The sequence below is a fragment of the Drosophila yakuba genome, chromosome 3R, assembly GCF_016746365.2.
Source record: "Drosophila yakuba strain Tai18E2 chromosome 3R, Prin_Dyak_Tai18E2_2.1, whole genome shotgun sequence".
Taxonomy (NCBI): Eukaryota; Metazoa; Arthropoda; class Insecta; order Diptera; family Drosophilidae; genus Drosophila; species Drosophila yakuba.
Window position 1 is genome coordinate 8,500,001 of NC_052530.2, and position 14,618 is coordinate 8,514,618.

The window sequence follows — 14,618 nt, forward strand, 5'->3', positions numbered from 1 at the left end:
TCTGGCCAAATTAGCAGTAAAACAGCAACCATTTCTCATTCAGACGACTCGTGTGGAAAAACTTTTTCAGACCTCCAACGGCTCCGGCTGAAACCTCAAGTTGTCACAGTCACTTGTTTGCCGTCCGTTGGCGAGGTCGCAACTGGAGTCTCAGTCGCGTGAATGCGAAATTTAGTAAAAACCACACATATAATAGAGCTACTCCATACCACTGAAAATGCCAATAAATTGTGAATTTAACTTATCGCGTGCCGCTGCCATTTATTACACCGGCGAGCAAATTTCGGGATCACTCACTGTGACAGTCGACGGGAAAAAAAATTTCAAATTAGAGGGTAAGATGCCATTAGGCAAATGAGTTGGTTTAGTGATTAGATAGGCGAAAGTGGTGCCAGCAGTTGGACAATCTGTTATGCTGATCTTGCTGTTGTTCCCCATTCAACAGGCGCAAGTATCACTCTCCATGGAGTCTCGACTGTTCACTGGCGGGAGTCACTTCGAGGTCAGCCGGAAATCGAGCACAATGATAGTACCGGAAACCTGGACTACGCCAAAGTGGATTACAACGGCAGCATGGTGCACATAAGTCAAACGAAAAAGTTGACCGAAGCTCTTCGGCTAGAGCCTGGTACTTTTCGATTGGGTGACTTTAAGTTTCAGTTTCCTGAACATCTTCCAGCCACCTGTAGGCTTCCTTTTGGCAATGTGGAGTATACGCTAAAGGTTGTTCTCGAAAGAGGTGGGAAACATAACAAAAGCTTTCATCAGCGATTGGCGATACGAAAGAGTCTGGAATTCGATGATCTCAAACCCCAATACATGGAGACTTCGAATATGGCCCTTACACTCCCTCGAAGTGTCTTTGTTCCGGGTCAAAGTGTAAGCTATGAAATCCATTCCAAAGATGGAGTCCAGGACTTTCTAACCCGCTTGTGCAAAAAAATCAGCTACACTAGTCAGCAGCCAAAGGCCAAAACCAAGACAGTGACACAAGTTTTGGCCGAGAGTCCCAAATTAAATGGCAATCTTCGCCTACCTTTGATAGCCCCCATTATGAGTCACTCAGATCAGATGGAACCTATACAAATCAGTTATTATATTGAGACATCCAACTTCTTGAATGCCCCAATCAAACTACCCATTTTCGTGGCCACTGTTGCACCCCCCGTATATTCTTCTTTGGAATCTTCCCAACATTGCTTCGTAAATATGGGTAAGTCCACATGTTCCCCATTAATAGGGCCACAAGTAATTAATTATTGTCCCTTTTAGCCCTTAGCCATAGCGAGCTGCTTGGGCCAGTTAATCAGTTTCTGGCCCACAGCTGTTCCCGGGAAATTGACGCCTTGGCGCTGAGCAATCATTGTGAACGCATCAAGTTGCTCAAAGGCCCAAAGAGAAAACAGTCGTACGTGCAATTAGCATTGCAATACTTTTTTAAGAAAGTGCTACCCTGACACGTGCCGAGTCTGGAATTTCAGTGCCAAGCTATTGCAAATTGTAGAATTCAACATAATTGAACTTGAAATACGTAAGCCAAACAAACAAGTGGATTCGAGGTGGCTTACACACACAAAATTTTTTTCCCCAAGTATTTTTTTTACTCTTCCCAATAAATTTGAGATACGTGTAATACATAATTAAAATGTGAAAATTATTCCCCTTTTGACTGTGAACTTCGCATTTTATGCAGGCTCCTATTACCCAGCCAACTGGCACGCTCTCATTATCGGAATTATGCATGCCGGATTAATGGAGTGAGTGCCCAAATAATTTCGGGCTCCTAATTGTGCCACGTTATGCGGCAGCAAAGTGGCCAAGGGTTACAGCCAACACCCCGAAAACAAAGTGCTTGTTGTGACGCACTACTCGGTTTTGTTGACATTCTTTCGGCCGTTGTATCGACGGTTGATATATGGTAATAACTGAAATGTACCCCAGTATGTGGTGGATATGGGCTCCTGACCTCGCCAGCATCCGCCCCGTTGGCTTTCGTCCACCATTTCAGCCAGCTCATGAGCGAGGGTGTGTGTGCGTGTGTGCTGGCCAAAGCGAAACAAAGGAAACCGAAAGGACCCACGGCCAAAAGCTGCTCCATTTCCGAACGGTTCGCGCTGAAATATTAGACCAGAAGCAGACAGTAGACGGCTACACAGACGCAAGGCGCCAGCTTATTGATTCGGTCGCCCCGAGACTCCGCTCCCCGGAAAGCGAAAGCCCGATGGCGTCGGATGCTGACAAAGAACTCGCCGTTCAGAACTTAGTGCGCGTCTGGCTGTGTGGAAGTTGGGTTGCGGTTGTTTGCTGCTCCGTCTCTTCGTAAAGCCCAGAAGCACAGAAGTAGTAGTGATGAACTGGCAGTGAAGATTGAAGATTCGGTCAACTCGAGCCGGAAGCAAGTGCAGCAGCCATGCCCACCACCTGTGTCTTTCAGCTGGATCGCCTGAATCCGGTCTACAATAGTGGGGAGTACATCAGTGGTCGCATTTTGCTGCGTACGGACAAGGTGAAGCGAGTCAATGGTGAGTTCCATGTAGTCCTAACTTCTTACCCCCTGGAAAGACTACAAGTTCCGAAATCCTCAGCCGTATATGTAACTCTGGAGGGCGAGGCCAAGGTTCAGTGGTCGATGAGCGGCAAGAGCGAGACGGCCAACTACTCGGGCCATCAGCAATATTTACACTCCCGCACCAATGTGTTCGATAACACCCTCTTCCGGGCCGGGGTCCACGTATATGTCCTCACCCTCAGGATTCCTCCGGACTGCCCCAGTACCTGCAAGGGTCCCTACGGCTACATAGCCTACACCATCTCGCTGACCATCGACAAGCCCTGGGGCTTTGACGAGGTGTTCCGGAAGCCTATCAACGTGGTGCAGACCCTGGATCTCAACTACAATGCAGAGTTTTCAGTGAGTACTTCTACTTTTGTGTATATTGCAGAGATATAAAACATAGTGCATTTTGCATTAATGAAAAATGTTTTAAATTTGTAATTGATTTTAGAATAGTTAATGTTAAGATTTAAGGAACACTACCAAAATAATTCGAGTGCTGTTCAAATCACACCAAACATACCAATCACTCAATAAATACATTTCCCTACATTAGCTGCCTGTCAAGGACGAGAACCTGAAGTATCTCTGCCACTGGCCCTGCATTTCGGGTCCCATCTGCTCCACATTGACCTTGCCCGCCTCCGGATTCACGCCCCTTCAAGAGGTGCCCTTCCGGCTGGAGGTGGACAACCAATCGCCACACTACGATATCATCGGCGTGGAGGTATCCATTAAGCAGCACTTCGTCTTTCTGTCCCGAAAACCCGTGAAGCGGAACTTCTACTCCAAAACGCTGGTCAAGGAGCTGATCTCGGACCGCACTCTGCGCCTGTCCAAGCGGCAGTACGAGTCCAGCATCTGTATGCCCATGGACACGCCCCGATCCACCCTGAATCCCAACTACATCGTCTTTCTGCACTACACACTGCAGGTAAAGCTGAAGACGGGTTACTTTCACTATGACACGGACCTTTCGGTGCCCATCATCGTGGGCACCACCTCCTTGCAACACCTCAGGGACTCGGTTCACACCCAGCAGCCAGTGCGGAGGACGCCCACGCCGGAGAGACAGCGCCTCATCGAGCGGGTCACTCCCAGGCCGCAAACAGTGGAGGAGGAGTCCGCCGGAGAAACAGATCCGGCCACCGACGAGCCGCATCGGGTGATCGAAGACGACGAGCCACCATCTTACGACAGTTGCCGTAAGTTTTATTTGTTCTTATTTTCAATTGAAATGCGCATAAGTGAAATCATCATCACACAAATGAACTAATTTATTAAAGTAGTATAATTAAATTAATTATACATTATTAAAGTATAAATATATAATATTCCTTTGATCGTGCGATATATTATTTAATTAGTATTTAACAAGTTTTAAAATATAATTAGTTGGACGACAGATTTGGTTTTCTATTGATTATGAAATCCTTTTGTATAATTCGGTAACTTTTGCTTAGAATAGAAATTAAAGTTACTGTTTAAGTGAACTTGACCTTGTAAAGAGCACTGATCATAATTTCTTGTGTGTATGGATATCCATTGATTAAATTATTTATTTTTAAATGACTCTGACGCAGCTGCTAATCGATAACAAAAAAAAGATTTTCTAACTATCAGAGTTTCCGATCATATAAAGTCGATCTGGCCATGTCCGTCTCTCCGTCCGTATGAGTGTCGAGATCTTAGGAACTATAAAAGCTAGAAAGTTGAGATTCAGCATATATATACTATATATAATATGGTCGGAAACGCTTCCTTCTCCCTGTTATATACTTTTCAACGAATTAGTATACGCTCTTACTCCACGAGGAACGTGTATTATAAAGATTATAGGGCTATTCTCCACCTATTTATTCCGCGAGTTTATAATACGAAATAATCCCGATTTACAATATTGGCAATTCATTTAAACCAACATTTGAAAGGGAAATCCATCAAGTCCTTAACATTAATGTTAACAAAAATTTCAATTGATAGCTGAATAAAGTCTAGGGACCACATCCAAGTCAATAAAATTATATCAAAAGGTGCTTTTCCTGAGATCGTCATACAACTTGATTAGCTTTTCAATACTTCCATTTGCAGTGCCGCCCTCTTTCAGTTTTGCTACCTTGGCAGGCAGTCAGCAAACATTAGGGAGTAACCCCGCAGCTGTCCAGCAGCGTATTCACTTGCCCAAGTTTCCTGGATTTTCCACTCTCATTGGGACCGCTCCGGCCCACGGATTGGAGGACTCTGGCTTGGATATGCACATCTACAGGTCGTACGGATCGCTTAACACGGATCACACAGGCCGGAGTCTGGACACTTTCGGATCCCTCTGTGGTCCACTGTCCGAACACGTCGAGGAGCAGGAGCAGGAGCAGGAGCAGGAGCAAGAGGCACAAGATGTGGATGTGACTGCCCAGGTGCATCGGCCAACTCAGCGGGCACAAGTTTCAGTGGTCGAGGAGGATCTACAGGACGAGCACCTGTTCTAAAGCAAAAGTGTCTTACGTATTGCCATCCCCAGTAATAAGTAACTTAAGTGTTCAAGACTAAGGCTTATACAGGATTTTTAGGCCGGATCCTAGTCCGTCGTTTAGTTTTAGTGAGCTTTCATTGCGCAAATTTGTACACTCGCGTACCATCCAAAATTGATCAAATCGAACTTATTGAGTGCCAAAATCTCCTTTTTCTAGCATACTTATTACCGCTCTTATACATACGTCTAAATTAACGGTTAAAATATATGTAATCGACTTCATACATTTACTAACTATTGTAAGTACCAATTAATGCGTTCTTAAGTGGACAATAAATAATTGCAGTATACAAACAATCAGCTTGTGAATTATATTTTGTGTGGCGTGCTGATGTAAAACTATTTTAATAACTTATTGAAAGATAAACGAAATATTCGCTCATGGGCTTTGACTTAGCCGTGCTAAATTAATTGTGTGTCTTGAAATGTCGATTATTTTGTCTGGCTATTTACAGAAAATTACTACTCATCACTGGCCTTGCGAGTCCTTGAGTTCGTGATATACCCGAACCTTTCTCACATATGTAGGCTACACCTGCCATCCAATGTAACGCGTTTTAATTAAATTACAAATTGTTTGGCACTTAGCTGGCAGCGTCCTAGGCCAGATAAGATATAGCTCTAGAGATAATAGCCATGGTTGTGGTAGCATTCACACCTAGTATAAACGATAAGGCCGCGTTCAGTCCCGTTCTTAATGGGCGGGCATGTTGTCAACAACTGCCAGACATTGGTTAGCAGTCGAGCTGTCAACAAAGAGCAGAACGCTGAGCAGAATGAGCCACCGCTGTGAGATCCAGTTGGACAACCCACGGGGGGCCTATCGGGCCGGAGATACGGTCAATGGTCACGTCTATTTGACCCTTTCGGAGCGTGCCCTAATCAAAGGTAAGTTGGAGCGTGACTCATGGGCTACCCCATTTAAAATAGCCATCGGTGCCGCTGAATCACCGATCAAGATCTGGTTTCTTTTAAGGACTGCCAAATTGCTGATAGTGCTTGTCGGTGGAACACAAATTGCTAATACCTTTTAGTGAGCTTATCGATGGCAAAATTGATTAGTAACTTTTCATAATTGTAACTTGAACAATATTTGTAAATATATACATATTAATTACAGTAATCCCTTTTTTATTTCATTAATATTTTTGCTATTTATTTCAGCAATATGCTTGGAGGCCAATGTATATGCGAGCACCGCATGGCAGCAGCCCCAAAAGCAGAAGAATAAAAAGAAAAACGACCCGCAAGTGGTGCTTCAGAGCTTGGACTTTGATTATCGCGTGGATTTTTTTGCCAAAATCGATTATTTTGTGGGCTCGGAGGTCGCACAGCCACAGATCATGGAGGCGGGCACCTACAATTACGGTTTCCATGTGAAGCTGCCCAAGAACTGTGCAGGAAACTTCGAGGGGGCCCACGGACACATACGGTACACACTCCAAGTGCTCATCCACAGCAGTGCAGATCGTCCGCAGGAGGTGCTCCATGTACGCCAATTGCAGATTTTCCCACAGAACTCTTTAAGCCAGGAGACTCGGAGCTGTGAGTTCCAGATTTACGAGCAGACTCCTCGGCTTAAGTTCTGGATGAAGCCACTGCATCTGCAGATCCAGATTCCCAGGCAGGGTTATTCGCCAGGAGCCGGTATTTCTGTTCATGTAAAGCTGCACAACCCGGAGAAATTGCTACTTCGCGAAGTGGTTTATTCTCTTGTTCAGATCAGCACTTACGTTGCCCACTTAAGGAATAAGCCCAAGCGCATGGAGAGCAAGGTTGAGCGGCAAACTGTTGTAAGCAGCCGCCACGAGCTACACAACCTGCCCCGTGGAGAACTTCAAAATTTTCAGCATTTGCACATGCTGCAAGTACCCCAAACTGCGGCCACCTTGAGTGCGGCAGGATGTGCCTGCCTGCAGCTTAACTACGAGGTGGAGGTGCTGCTCACGACCCAGCAGGAAAAACGCTTCATTGCGGCCCGGATGCCGGTCATCATTGGCAATGTGACGCCGCCGTGTCCTGGCAAACTGCTAATGCAAGAACCAATGGAGGGCACTGCTCCGCAACCAACTCCCCCAGTCGAAACAGCATCAAAGTTGGTTCCGAATTTCAGCGTTTCCACTACATCTTTGGGTACGTCTCTCCTCGTGTTAAAGAATCTCAATTTATATTATTTTTGTCGTACTATTTAGCTTCGGATTTCCGCGAAGCAGAGTTTATGGTGGCCACCAATCTTAATAAGACCAACAAGCACTACTTGTCCGGTGAACAGTTGGATTTTAGACCCCGATATGTCTACTACGAAATGGACCAGACTCAATCGGAGGATGTAAAGTCCCAATGAATGGAAACCACAGCTTTATTTTTTTTACATCGCCTAATTTATTTCATTTAGTAGCAAAAATACACAAATATAATATATGTTATTCCATTATCACAATAGCGTCATTGTTGCTTCATTGTTTCGGAGTAGATTTAGGGTTTTCATGTTATTTAAATAACATTTTCCGGATTTTCAGGTGAAAGTATCTGGAAATTTCCAATTGAGGGAAATATTTCTTTTAAGAATCAATATCTATGTTGGTTTTTGTTTTTATACTGATTAAATTTATTTCACTTATTTAGCGGCAATAATAGGGAATCGTGAATTTTGGTGATTTGAATAGGTATATTGGACAATGCGTCATATTTCTGAATTCGCTTAGAATTGGAAATTAAAAATATATTTTCTGTGGAATTTTGTTCCAAGAAGGATTGTAGCATTACCAAATTAGAAATATCATAGTTCTTTACTTAGCTGTGGTTTTTGTTATTAAAAGGTATATAAAAGTAAATATTTGATATTATTTATCAAAAGTTTAAATAAAAATGTTTTCCAAATGCTTATATGTATATACTCTGTCTGCATGTTAGAGAGCTTATATATGTATATTCCTGAGATTTGGTTTCATATCAAGCATGATAATCAACTGACATATGTTTATTACTAATATCCAAAGGTAAAGCAAATTAAAATCATTTGATCAGATTTTATCTCGGTTCTATCTAAGAGTTGGAGTTCCAACCGTATGATGGTGTTGGGCGGTCCGAATAGTTTTGACCGCTCATTGGGGCAGTGGGATCATGAGGTAGTGATAGAACGGGAACGGGTTGAATGGATCCCGATTCTTCAGCGGGTGGAGGTGGAGCCGATGGCATGGCAAAGTTGGTGTACATGGGGTAACGGGGAATAAAGTCATCCGTGCGATTGTGCTCATCCTGATCGATGTCGATGAACCTTTCTCCAAAGTTTGTAGCCTCCTCGAAGGTTGGTGGTTCTAAAAACATAAATCATTTTAGAATTGGACAAAACACCATAAGCGATCAGAACTTTAATTTGGAGATTCAAATGAAGATTATCTGATGTTTTCCCTGTATACTTACTGCACTTGTCATAACTGGGAGGCAGATCTGCGGCAGCTCCGGCCGGAGTGTCCGGTGTTTCCGGTATCCACTGTGCTGCACTGGCTGGATTCTCGGCACTTTGGATCAATGGTATAGTGCCAATTACAATCGGCACCTCGAAGTCCGAGTCCACGTGGCAGTCGCCCGTGCTGATTGTCAGAATCACTTTGTAACTAACCGAAATAATGCCATCGGAGCGAGAAGAGGGTGGTACTGCTGGAATAGCCAAAGTTCCTTCGATTACTTTCTTTGAGAGACGCAACACACGCTCCTGCTGAGAACTTTTGTTCAGGCTGAGCTCCTTTTCGCGGGTTTTGTGGTGGGGCGTTTGAGCCTGGAATCTGTATATTTGCTTTAGCTTCAGTTCGATGCCCTCCAGATCATAGCCGCTCGACTGGTTATCGATCTCCAGAGTAAAGCGTATCTTCTGTCCAGGTGCGTAACCACCGAACGGTATTGTTAGCGTCGAGAGAACCGGTCCTGACCTACAGGGCCAACAGCAGAAGTGCTTGATGTCCTCGCGAACTAGAGGCATCTGTACAAAAGAATTGTACATTGATTATTGCATACAACTAATTATAACATACAATAATGAGTATGGTTAAAGAAGAAACAATAAAAAGAAACGGGACAAGATCGTTAAAAATATCGTTACTCGTAGAGTAAAAGCGTATACAGAACGAAGCGTTTCTGACCACATACGGTATATACATATATTCTTTATCAGGATCAATAGGATGTCCGTTCATTTGTTCGTCCGTCTGTCCGTATGAACGCCTAGATCTTAGGAACTTAAAGCTAGAATGTTGAGATTAAGCATGCAGCTTCCAGTCTCAACGCCCACAAGCCGCCACAAACTGTCAGTGTTGAGATTTCTCTCTCGCACTTCCTGAGTAATGGGTATCAGATAGTCGGGGAACTCGATTATAGCGTTCTCTCTTGTTTTGGTTTGCACATTTTACTATAACTTTGAATTGTACTTTGATGAACACTCCCCATTTTGGTCTTATCATTTCGGATTTTACATTTATAAGGCACGCTATGTTACTACACTTGAATGACTAATCTAAGTGTCCTTACATTTCTTTCGCGTGACAATTTATAACTGCATTGATTCAGAGCCGCTTTATTTGAACATGTTATTTTACTCAAAAAGAACCTAAGCTGAACTTTTGTGAATTTTTCACCTCGCACAGAAACATCCTTTGTACTCACCAGCAATTGGGGACTCATGTTGAGGTTGTAGGTCTGTATTACAGTCAGTGGCTGTTTGAAGACGTTGTTGAAGCGCCACTGGCGATCAATGATCACGGATACCTCGTAATAGATTTTGCCGTACTGCGCCACCACTGACGAGGGGCATTCCAGGGGCAGCGGAATGCAGAAGTTGTAGGTGTGCGTACCTGGTGGAAGATTCCCAGATGCAAAGACTGAGGTTCGGGTGTACAAGTACTGCTGTTTGCCTCGGAAATACTCCGTGTAGTGCTCAGTCTTTCCACCTCTCGTCCTTGTTCGACGCTCGTCCCATCGCACCTTTGATTCGCCCTCAAAGAGAATGTATACCTCTAATCGTAGTGACAGAAAGTTAGTTATTTCGCATTATCGATATTATATTAACAATACTATATTATACACAAACTTTACCAATCAGGTTTGCTTTGTATTTGAATGCGTGTATATACATATTTACCACATAGTATACATATATTTAAGCCAATGGAGCATTAAGAGTGCACTTAATCCACTCTATCAAATGTATCAAATACTTATTGCTCTCTTTTCGCGAGTTTTTATTGCATAAATGCCAATATTATCGTCTTAAAAGCATTTATGTTTTTTTTTCAGAATTGACAATTTGAAAAACGAATCAATTTATGAATGAATTTCGTATTAGGGGTTGAACTGAGCTCTTTAGGTCATTCGTAGCTACAGTTTAGGATGATAGGAATTAAACATTGGCTATAATTAAAGCCACATAAATGATCACTTAAAAGCGTCTTATATAATGAGCACAACACTTTCTGGCGCCACGAAAAACTTCTTTGTTTGCTGCATTCGTTACAACCGGCTTGGTACTACGAGTATAACAAAGTCAATAGAGATAACGATTTACTGAAAAGCATATCTGCACCATTGACTTCATTACGAGCAAAACTCACCGTTTACAGACTTTTCGGATGTTGTGGTCAGAATGGCTCTTCCATTGACCGTCTCCCCACTGTAGTAAATAGGTTCGCGGCGATCAAGCTCAAAAGAGCAGCTGGAAGGCATTTTAGAGTCGCCTAGAAAACGAAAGCGATTCGTTAATATGTGGGTGCTGGCAAATATATATTTAGAAATTCCAGATCTTATTCAGTGGCGACGCTCAACATGAAATTTATTTACCGCCAGACACAAGCGTCGCACCCAAAGTGAGATATAGACTGAGAATAATAGCCGGTCTGCGTCTGCAACAGCTGAGTTGTTAGTGACATCATCACTTCTCGAGCGCCAAAGCTTTTCTGATGGAGAGTTTGGGGCGAGGAGCGAGCTTTGGAGCTTGCGCTCACTGAAAACAATATTGGGGAGCATCGGATTTTGCCCCACACTCTTCTCTTTATTGTTGTTACACTGACATTCGCTGTTTTGTTACGATTGATAAGGCCAAAAATCTTTAAATTTGTAAACAAAAATCAGATGGTTACTCGCAAAGCTCAACACGCTTTGCTCAACATTGACATTTTTATATCTCATTGGAAATTTACATAAGATTGTAAAACGAGTGTTTTTTTTTACAAAATACGGCGAAAAATAATCATATTAAGTTAGTTTGTCACGGACTGAAGTCTGAGATAGTTGATTACGTAGCGATGGTAGCGATGGTTTGTACTCATTTGCATATAAAAGCGTGAATGTCCCAGTAGTTCCAATTTTCAATCCTGGTGCGTTGCCACCAAAGGGTATCGTCGCGGTCGAGAGTATGGAGCGCCAAGCCGATATAGCCGTGTCCGTTTCTCAATTTATAACCTATCAAACTCAAACTATTTCAATATGCAGGTATTATTATACAAGACGAAACGGGCCGTTACTTAGGTAGGAATGAATATGTTTCCAAATTCTTTTGGCATATCGATAGAAATTGCCAAGAAATATAAATATAACTTTGGTTGTAGTAGTTGTCTAGGCTATAATCACAATTTATCGCATATCACCAAGTAGACACTTTTATATTCTGGCTTGTTTATCATTCCGATAGTCATACATATATAGTAAACATTTTGGTAAGTACACTGGCGAACCGTAAAAGAAATAAATACTGCCGAGATAAGATATAGTCGTGATTTTCGCGATAACTGCCCTCAGATCTGCACAGGTGACTCCACTGGTTGTTTCTCCGGTTTTGTCTTCGACTGTCCAGGATCGGCGGGACGTCTGCGGCGACGACGCCTCTTCTTCTGGGGAGGATTTGGCGGCGGGCTCTGGAATGTGTCCACATCGAAAACTGGGTAGCGGGGAGTAAACTGGGAAGCCTCGCTGACGGTGTTCGCGTCCGTATCCGCAATATCAGCAGTCATAAACATGGCCTGCTCGTACGTAGGTGGAGCTATGGGAAAAAAGATATAAATGTAGAAATATAGTTTTATAAAAGAATTATATTATTATATAAAAAAGACTCTATTTATCATGTTTCATCGTATAGTCCCAGCTCAAAGTGTGGTGTGCTCTAGTACTCACGTAAATCTGGTACAAAATCGTCGGCGGCTTCCAACTCGTCATCCCCGTCCTCCGGAAGCTCAAAGTCCTCTAGATCCTCGCTCATTTCGTAGCCGGAGTTACTGACCCCGCCTGCGGCCATCTGAGCCAGTTCCATGGCCCTTGTTGAGGTACATGGCAAGTCGGCTGGCAGCGGACTTCCAGCTGCGAAGGCGTTAGTTGGCAGGAAGTCTGGTCCGGACACCGCAGTTGCCAGTGGCACGTTGCCAATGGTCACAGGGATAATGAGCCGCGGATTAGCCATCAGCCAGTTCATAACAGCCACCACACGTACTTCGTAGGATACCCGCACCACCTTGCTCAGGTGCTCGCAGGTGGGCGCCGTGGCCGGAATCCTCAGGGTTTCCGTGTATGTCCGCTGCCCATGATGAGCCACCGGACCGCACTCGCGCTTCACCAGCATTATCTTCTCGGAGGTGGTGCGGAGCGAAGGCGTATCCGCCGTATAAGTGGCTCTCAAGTGCAGCATGATCAGTAGTTTGCGGCAGTCGGAACTGGAGTCATTGCGCACATGGGCGTGGATGAGCATGAACTGACCCGGAACATAGCCCTGCTGCTGCAGAGTAACCTTCAACTGCACGGGCTTCGTGTGCATCAGGCAGAAGTGTTCCACGGCCTCATTGCTCGCCGGTTCCCGAAGCATCTTGGTCTCCTGGTTCAGGTCCAGCAGCTTTAGCACCGTGAAACCCACGTTGTGGGTACGGTTGGAAGCTCCTGGCTTCAGAAAGGTGACTTTGGCCAGGTACCGGATGTGTCCATAGGCACCCTCGAAGGACGAGGGGCAGTGGCTGGGAATAGGGCAGGCAAAAGTGTAGGTGTACGTGCCGGCGTCCATGTTAAAGTTGCTGCCCTGCTCGGAACCCATGAGGTAAGTGGTGGAGGCTATATAGTCCTCCCGCCCGCTGTACTGGTGTTTCGATCGCTTTTTGGGGTTTTGGATGGCAACCGCTTTACCATGTCTGCGGAGGCGCCACTGTGCTTGGGCATAGCCACTAATTTGCAGTTTTATTCCTAAAAGGCAAACGAGGGTTTTTTAAAAGAAAATCCAAAATTAAGTAAATTTAGTACATATACTTATAATGTAGGCTAGGGAAACAAGAAGACAGTTCCCTAGTTAAAAAATAAAGAAAACACAACGGGCTTGCTCATAAAACTGTCTCACTTTGTTTATCTTTTTGAATTGCCCCACACTGTTGGTCTAAAATTAGGATAAGATAAAACGGATAAAAAACGGAAGCGAGAAGCCTTAACAGATATTTCCAAGAACGCGAAAAAAAAGGCTGTAAAGCAATTATACAAATTTTATAAATACTTGATTCGGGCTATTTAAGCAGATGCTAAATGATACAGTTTAATTTAAGGACAACAATTAACCTGTTTAAAAGTACTAGAAAGTGTATATTTCGAAGAACTAACATTTATTGTCTGCATATCACTGCAAACCCAGACGTAAACGGTGAGTAAGTCCCCTGGTATTTCCTCGAAAGAAAATAAAATCAGTTGGGTAGATCCCCAGCCATAAGTAAGGTTGTTATCGGTCCCTTTCGGCTCCAGGAATCATCAATTATCGCACATTTGGAGTGTCCGCATGGTTATCACTTAATTACCCATTTCAATGGTTTGCTGAATCTTTTGCTTTTGCCAAACCTGACATTATGCGAAGCGATTAGATACGCCGCGCTCGATAAACAAAAGCCCCACACTAATTTCAGAACTGTTCGGGTATCCTAGTTGGTCTCACTTACCTCGCAGTTTCTTGGTCTTGTTCAGATTGACAATCACCTTGCCGGTTATCACCTGGCCGGTGAAATAGGTGCCGTGCTCATTCTGGTCGAACGTTATCATGCAGTTCTTTGACATGGTGGCGAACAAGTGATGGGCTTATGGCTCTCCAGAGCTTTTGGATTGGTCCTAACACGCCCGCTGCTAAACACGAACTGCGCCAACTGGGCCAACTGTATTGGACTCTCATTTTCAGTTTTGCCGTCGGCCGGCATTATCTTATCGCCTTAACTCTCTACAAAACCCACTGCAATGTTTGTCTTTCAGAAAAGTTGGCAACGCGGCCGGTTGAGTGAAATTCCTCCATAAATATATTAAAAACTTATGTGATAAATCAGTGGCACTATTCCTCTAGTCTTTTAGTCCTCTATTGCTACATCGCCTTATCATTCCTATCCCAACCTTGGCAAAACTGGCCCTCATCGATCAGTTCTCTCTTCCAGTATCGTACTTCCGAAATTGCTGTCACTTACATATGTAAATACTTCGATAGCAATGGTACAAATTTGTGTTTAAATACTGAGATACCTTTCGCATTGATAAGATAAAATAAAA

General features: G+C 43.8%; 5 protein-coding genes across 5 annotated transcripts; 3 read left to right on the forward strand and 2 right to left on the reverse strand.

The window, feature by feature from the left end:
• The first annotated feature begins 32 nt into the window (after positions 1–32).
• Positions 33–1,640, forward strand: LOC6536008. Its single transcript, XM_002096587.3, has 3 exons — positions 33–335; positions 446–1,213; positions 1,273–1,640. Exons 1-3 carry the CDS (start codon positions 218–220, stop codon positions 1,455–1,457), a joined length of 1,071 nt encoding a protein of 356 aa, XP_002096623.2. The 5' UTR covers positions 33–217; the 3' UTR covers positions 1,458–1,640.
• A 139-nt stretch (positions 1,641–1,779) lies between these two features.
• On the forward strand, positions 1,780–5,381 carry LOC6536009 (arrestin domain-containing protein 3). Its single transcript, XM_002096588.3, has 4 exons — positions 1,780–2,522; positions 2,586–2,911; positions 3,111–3,759; positions 4,646–5,381. The coding sequence occupies exons 1-4, from the start codon at positions 2,411–2,413 to the stop codon at positions 5,038–5,040; spliced, it is 1,482 nt and encodes a 493-aa protein (XP_002096624.2). The 5' UTR covers positions 1,780–2,410; the 3' UTR covers positions 5,041–5,381.
• Positions 5,382–5,788: 407 nt separating this feature from the next.
• Positions 5,789–7,748, forward strand: LOC6536010 (arrestin domain-containing protein 4). The gene is made up of 3 exons (XM_002096589.4): positions 5,789–5,972; positions 6,249–7,217; positions 7,277–7,748. The coding sequence occupies exons 1-3, from the start codon at positions 5,792–5,794 to the stop codon at positions 7,426–7,428; spliced, it is 1,302 nt and encodes a 433-aa protein (XP_002096625.2). The 5' UTR covers positions 5,789–5,791; the 3' UTR covers positions 7,429–7,748.
• Positions 7,749–8,015: 267 nt separating this feature from the next.
• LOC6536011 (arrestin domain-containing protein 3) lies at positions 8,016–11,137 on the reverse strand. Its single transcript, XM_002096590.4, has 5 exons — positions 10,914–11,137; positions 10,688–10,810; positions 9,744–10,093; positions 8,508–9,063; positions 8,016–8,401 (listed from the first exon to the last, which is right to left on the reverse strand). The coding sequence occupies exons 2-5, from the start codon at positions 10,797–10,799 to the stop codon at positions 8,130–8,132; spliced, it is 1,290 nt and encodes a 429-aa protein (XP_002096626.1). The 5' UTR covers positions 10,800–10,810; positions 10,914–11,137; the 3' UTR covers positions 8,016–8,129.
• Positions 11,138–11,730: 593 nt separating this feature from the next.
• On the reverse strand, positions 11,731–14,225 carry LOC6536012 (arrestin domain-containing protein 17). Its single transcript, XM_002096591.4, has 3 exons — positions 14,027–14,225; positions 12,243–13,292; positions 11,731–12,111 (listed from the first exon to the last, which is right to left on the reverse strand). The coding sequence occupies exons 1-3, from the start codon at positions 14,139–14,141 to the stop codon at positions 11,867–11,869; spliced, it is 1,410 nt and encodes a 469-aa protein (XP_002096627.1). The 5' UTR covers positions 14,142–14,225; the 3' UTR covers positions 11,731–11,866.
• Between the last annotated feature and the right edge of the window lie 393 nt (positions 14,226–14,618).

Coding starts and splice junctions, on each gene's coding strand:
- LOC6536012 (XM_002096591.4), bottom strand. CDS start 14,141: ATGTCAAAGAACTGCATGATAACGTTCGACCAGAATGAGCACGGCACC. Junction 13,293..14,026: donor CAAGACCAAGAAACTGCGAG/GTAAGTGAGACC, acceptor TTTGCCTTTTAG/GAATAAAACTGCAAATTAGT. Junction 12,112..12,242: donor CGATTTTGTACCAGATTTAC/GTGAGTACTAGA, acceptor TTTTTCCCATAG/CTCCACCTACGTACGAGCAG.
- LOC6536008 (XM_002096587.3), top strand. CDS start 218: ATGCCAATAAATTGTGAATTTAACTTATCGCGTGCCGCTGCCATTTAT. Junction 336..445: donor AAAAAATTTCAAATTAGAGG/GTAAGATGCCAT, acceptor CCCATTCAACAG/GCGCAAGTATCACTCTCCAT. Junction 1,214..1,272: donor ACATTGCTTCGTAAATATGG/GTAAGTCCACAT, acceptor TGTCCCTTTTAG/CCCTTAGCCATAGCGAGCTG.
- LOC6536011 (XM_002096590.4), bottom strand. CDS start 10,799: ATGCCTTCCAGCTGCTCTTTTGAGCTTGATCGCCGCGAACCTATTTAC. Junction 10,094..10,687: donor ATCCGAAAAGTCTGTAAACG/GTGAGTTTTGCT, acceptor CACTACGATTAG/AGGTATACATTCTCTTTGAG. Junction 9,064..9,743: donor ACATGAGTCCCCAATTGCTG/GTGAGTACAAAG, acceptor TCTTTTGTACAG/ATGCCTCTAGTTCGCGAGGA.
- LOC6536010 (XM_002096589.4), top strand. CDS start 5,792: ATGTTGTCAACAACTGCCAGACATTGGTTAGCAGTCGAGCTGTCAACA. Junction 5,973..6,248: donor GGAGCGTGCCCTAATCAAAG/GTAAGTTGGAGC, acceptor TATTTATTTCAG/CAATATGCTTGGAGGCCAAT. Junction 7,218..7,276: donor CGTTTCCACTACATCTTTGG/GTACGTCTCTCC, acceptor CGTACTATTTAG/CTTCGGATTTCCGCGAAGCA.
- LOC6536009 (XM_002096588.3), top strand. CDS start 2,411: ATGCCCACCACCTGTGTCTTTCAGCTGGATCGCCTGAATCCGGTCTAC. Junction 2,523..2,585: donor CAAGGTGAAGCGAGTCAATG/GTGAGTTCCATG, acceptor CGAAATCCTCAG/CCGTATATGTAACTCTGGAG. Junction 2,912..3,110: donor ACTACAATGCAGAGTTTTCA/GTGAGTACTTCT, acceptor TCCCTACATTAG/CTGCCTGTCAAGGACGAGAA.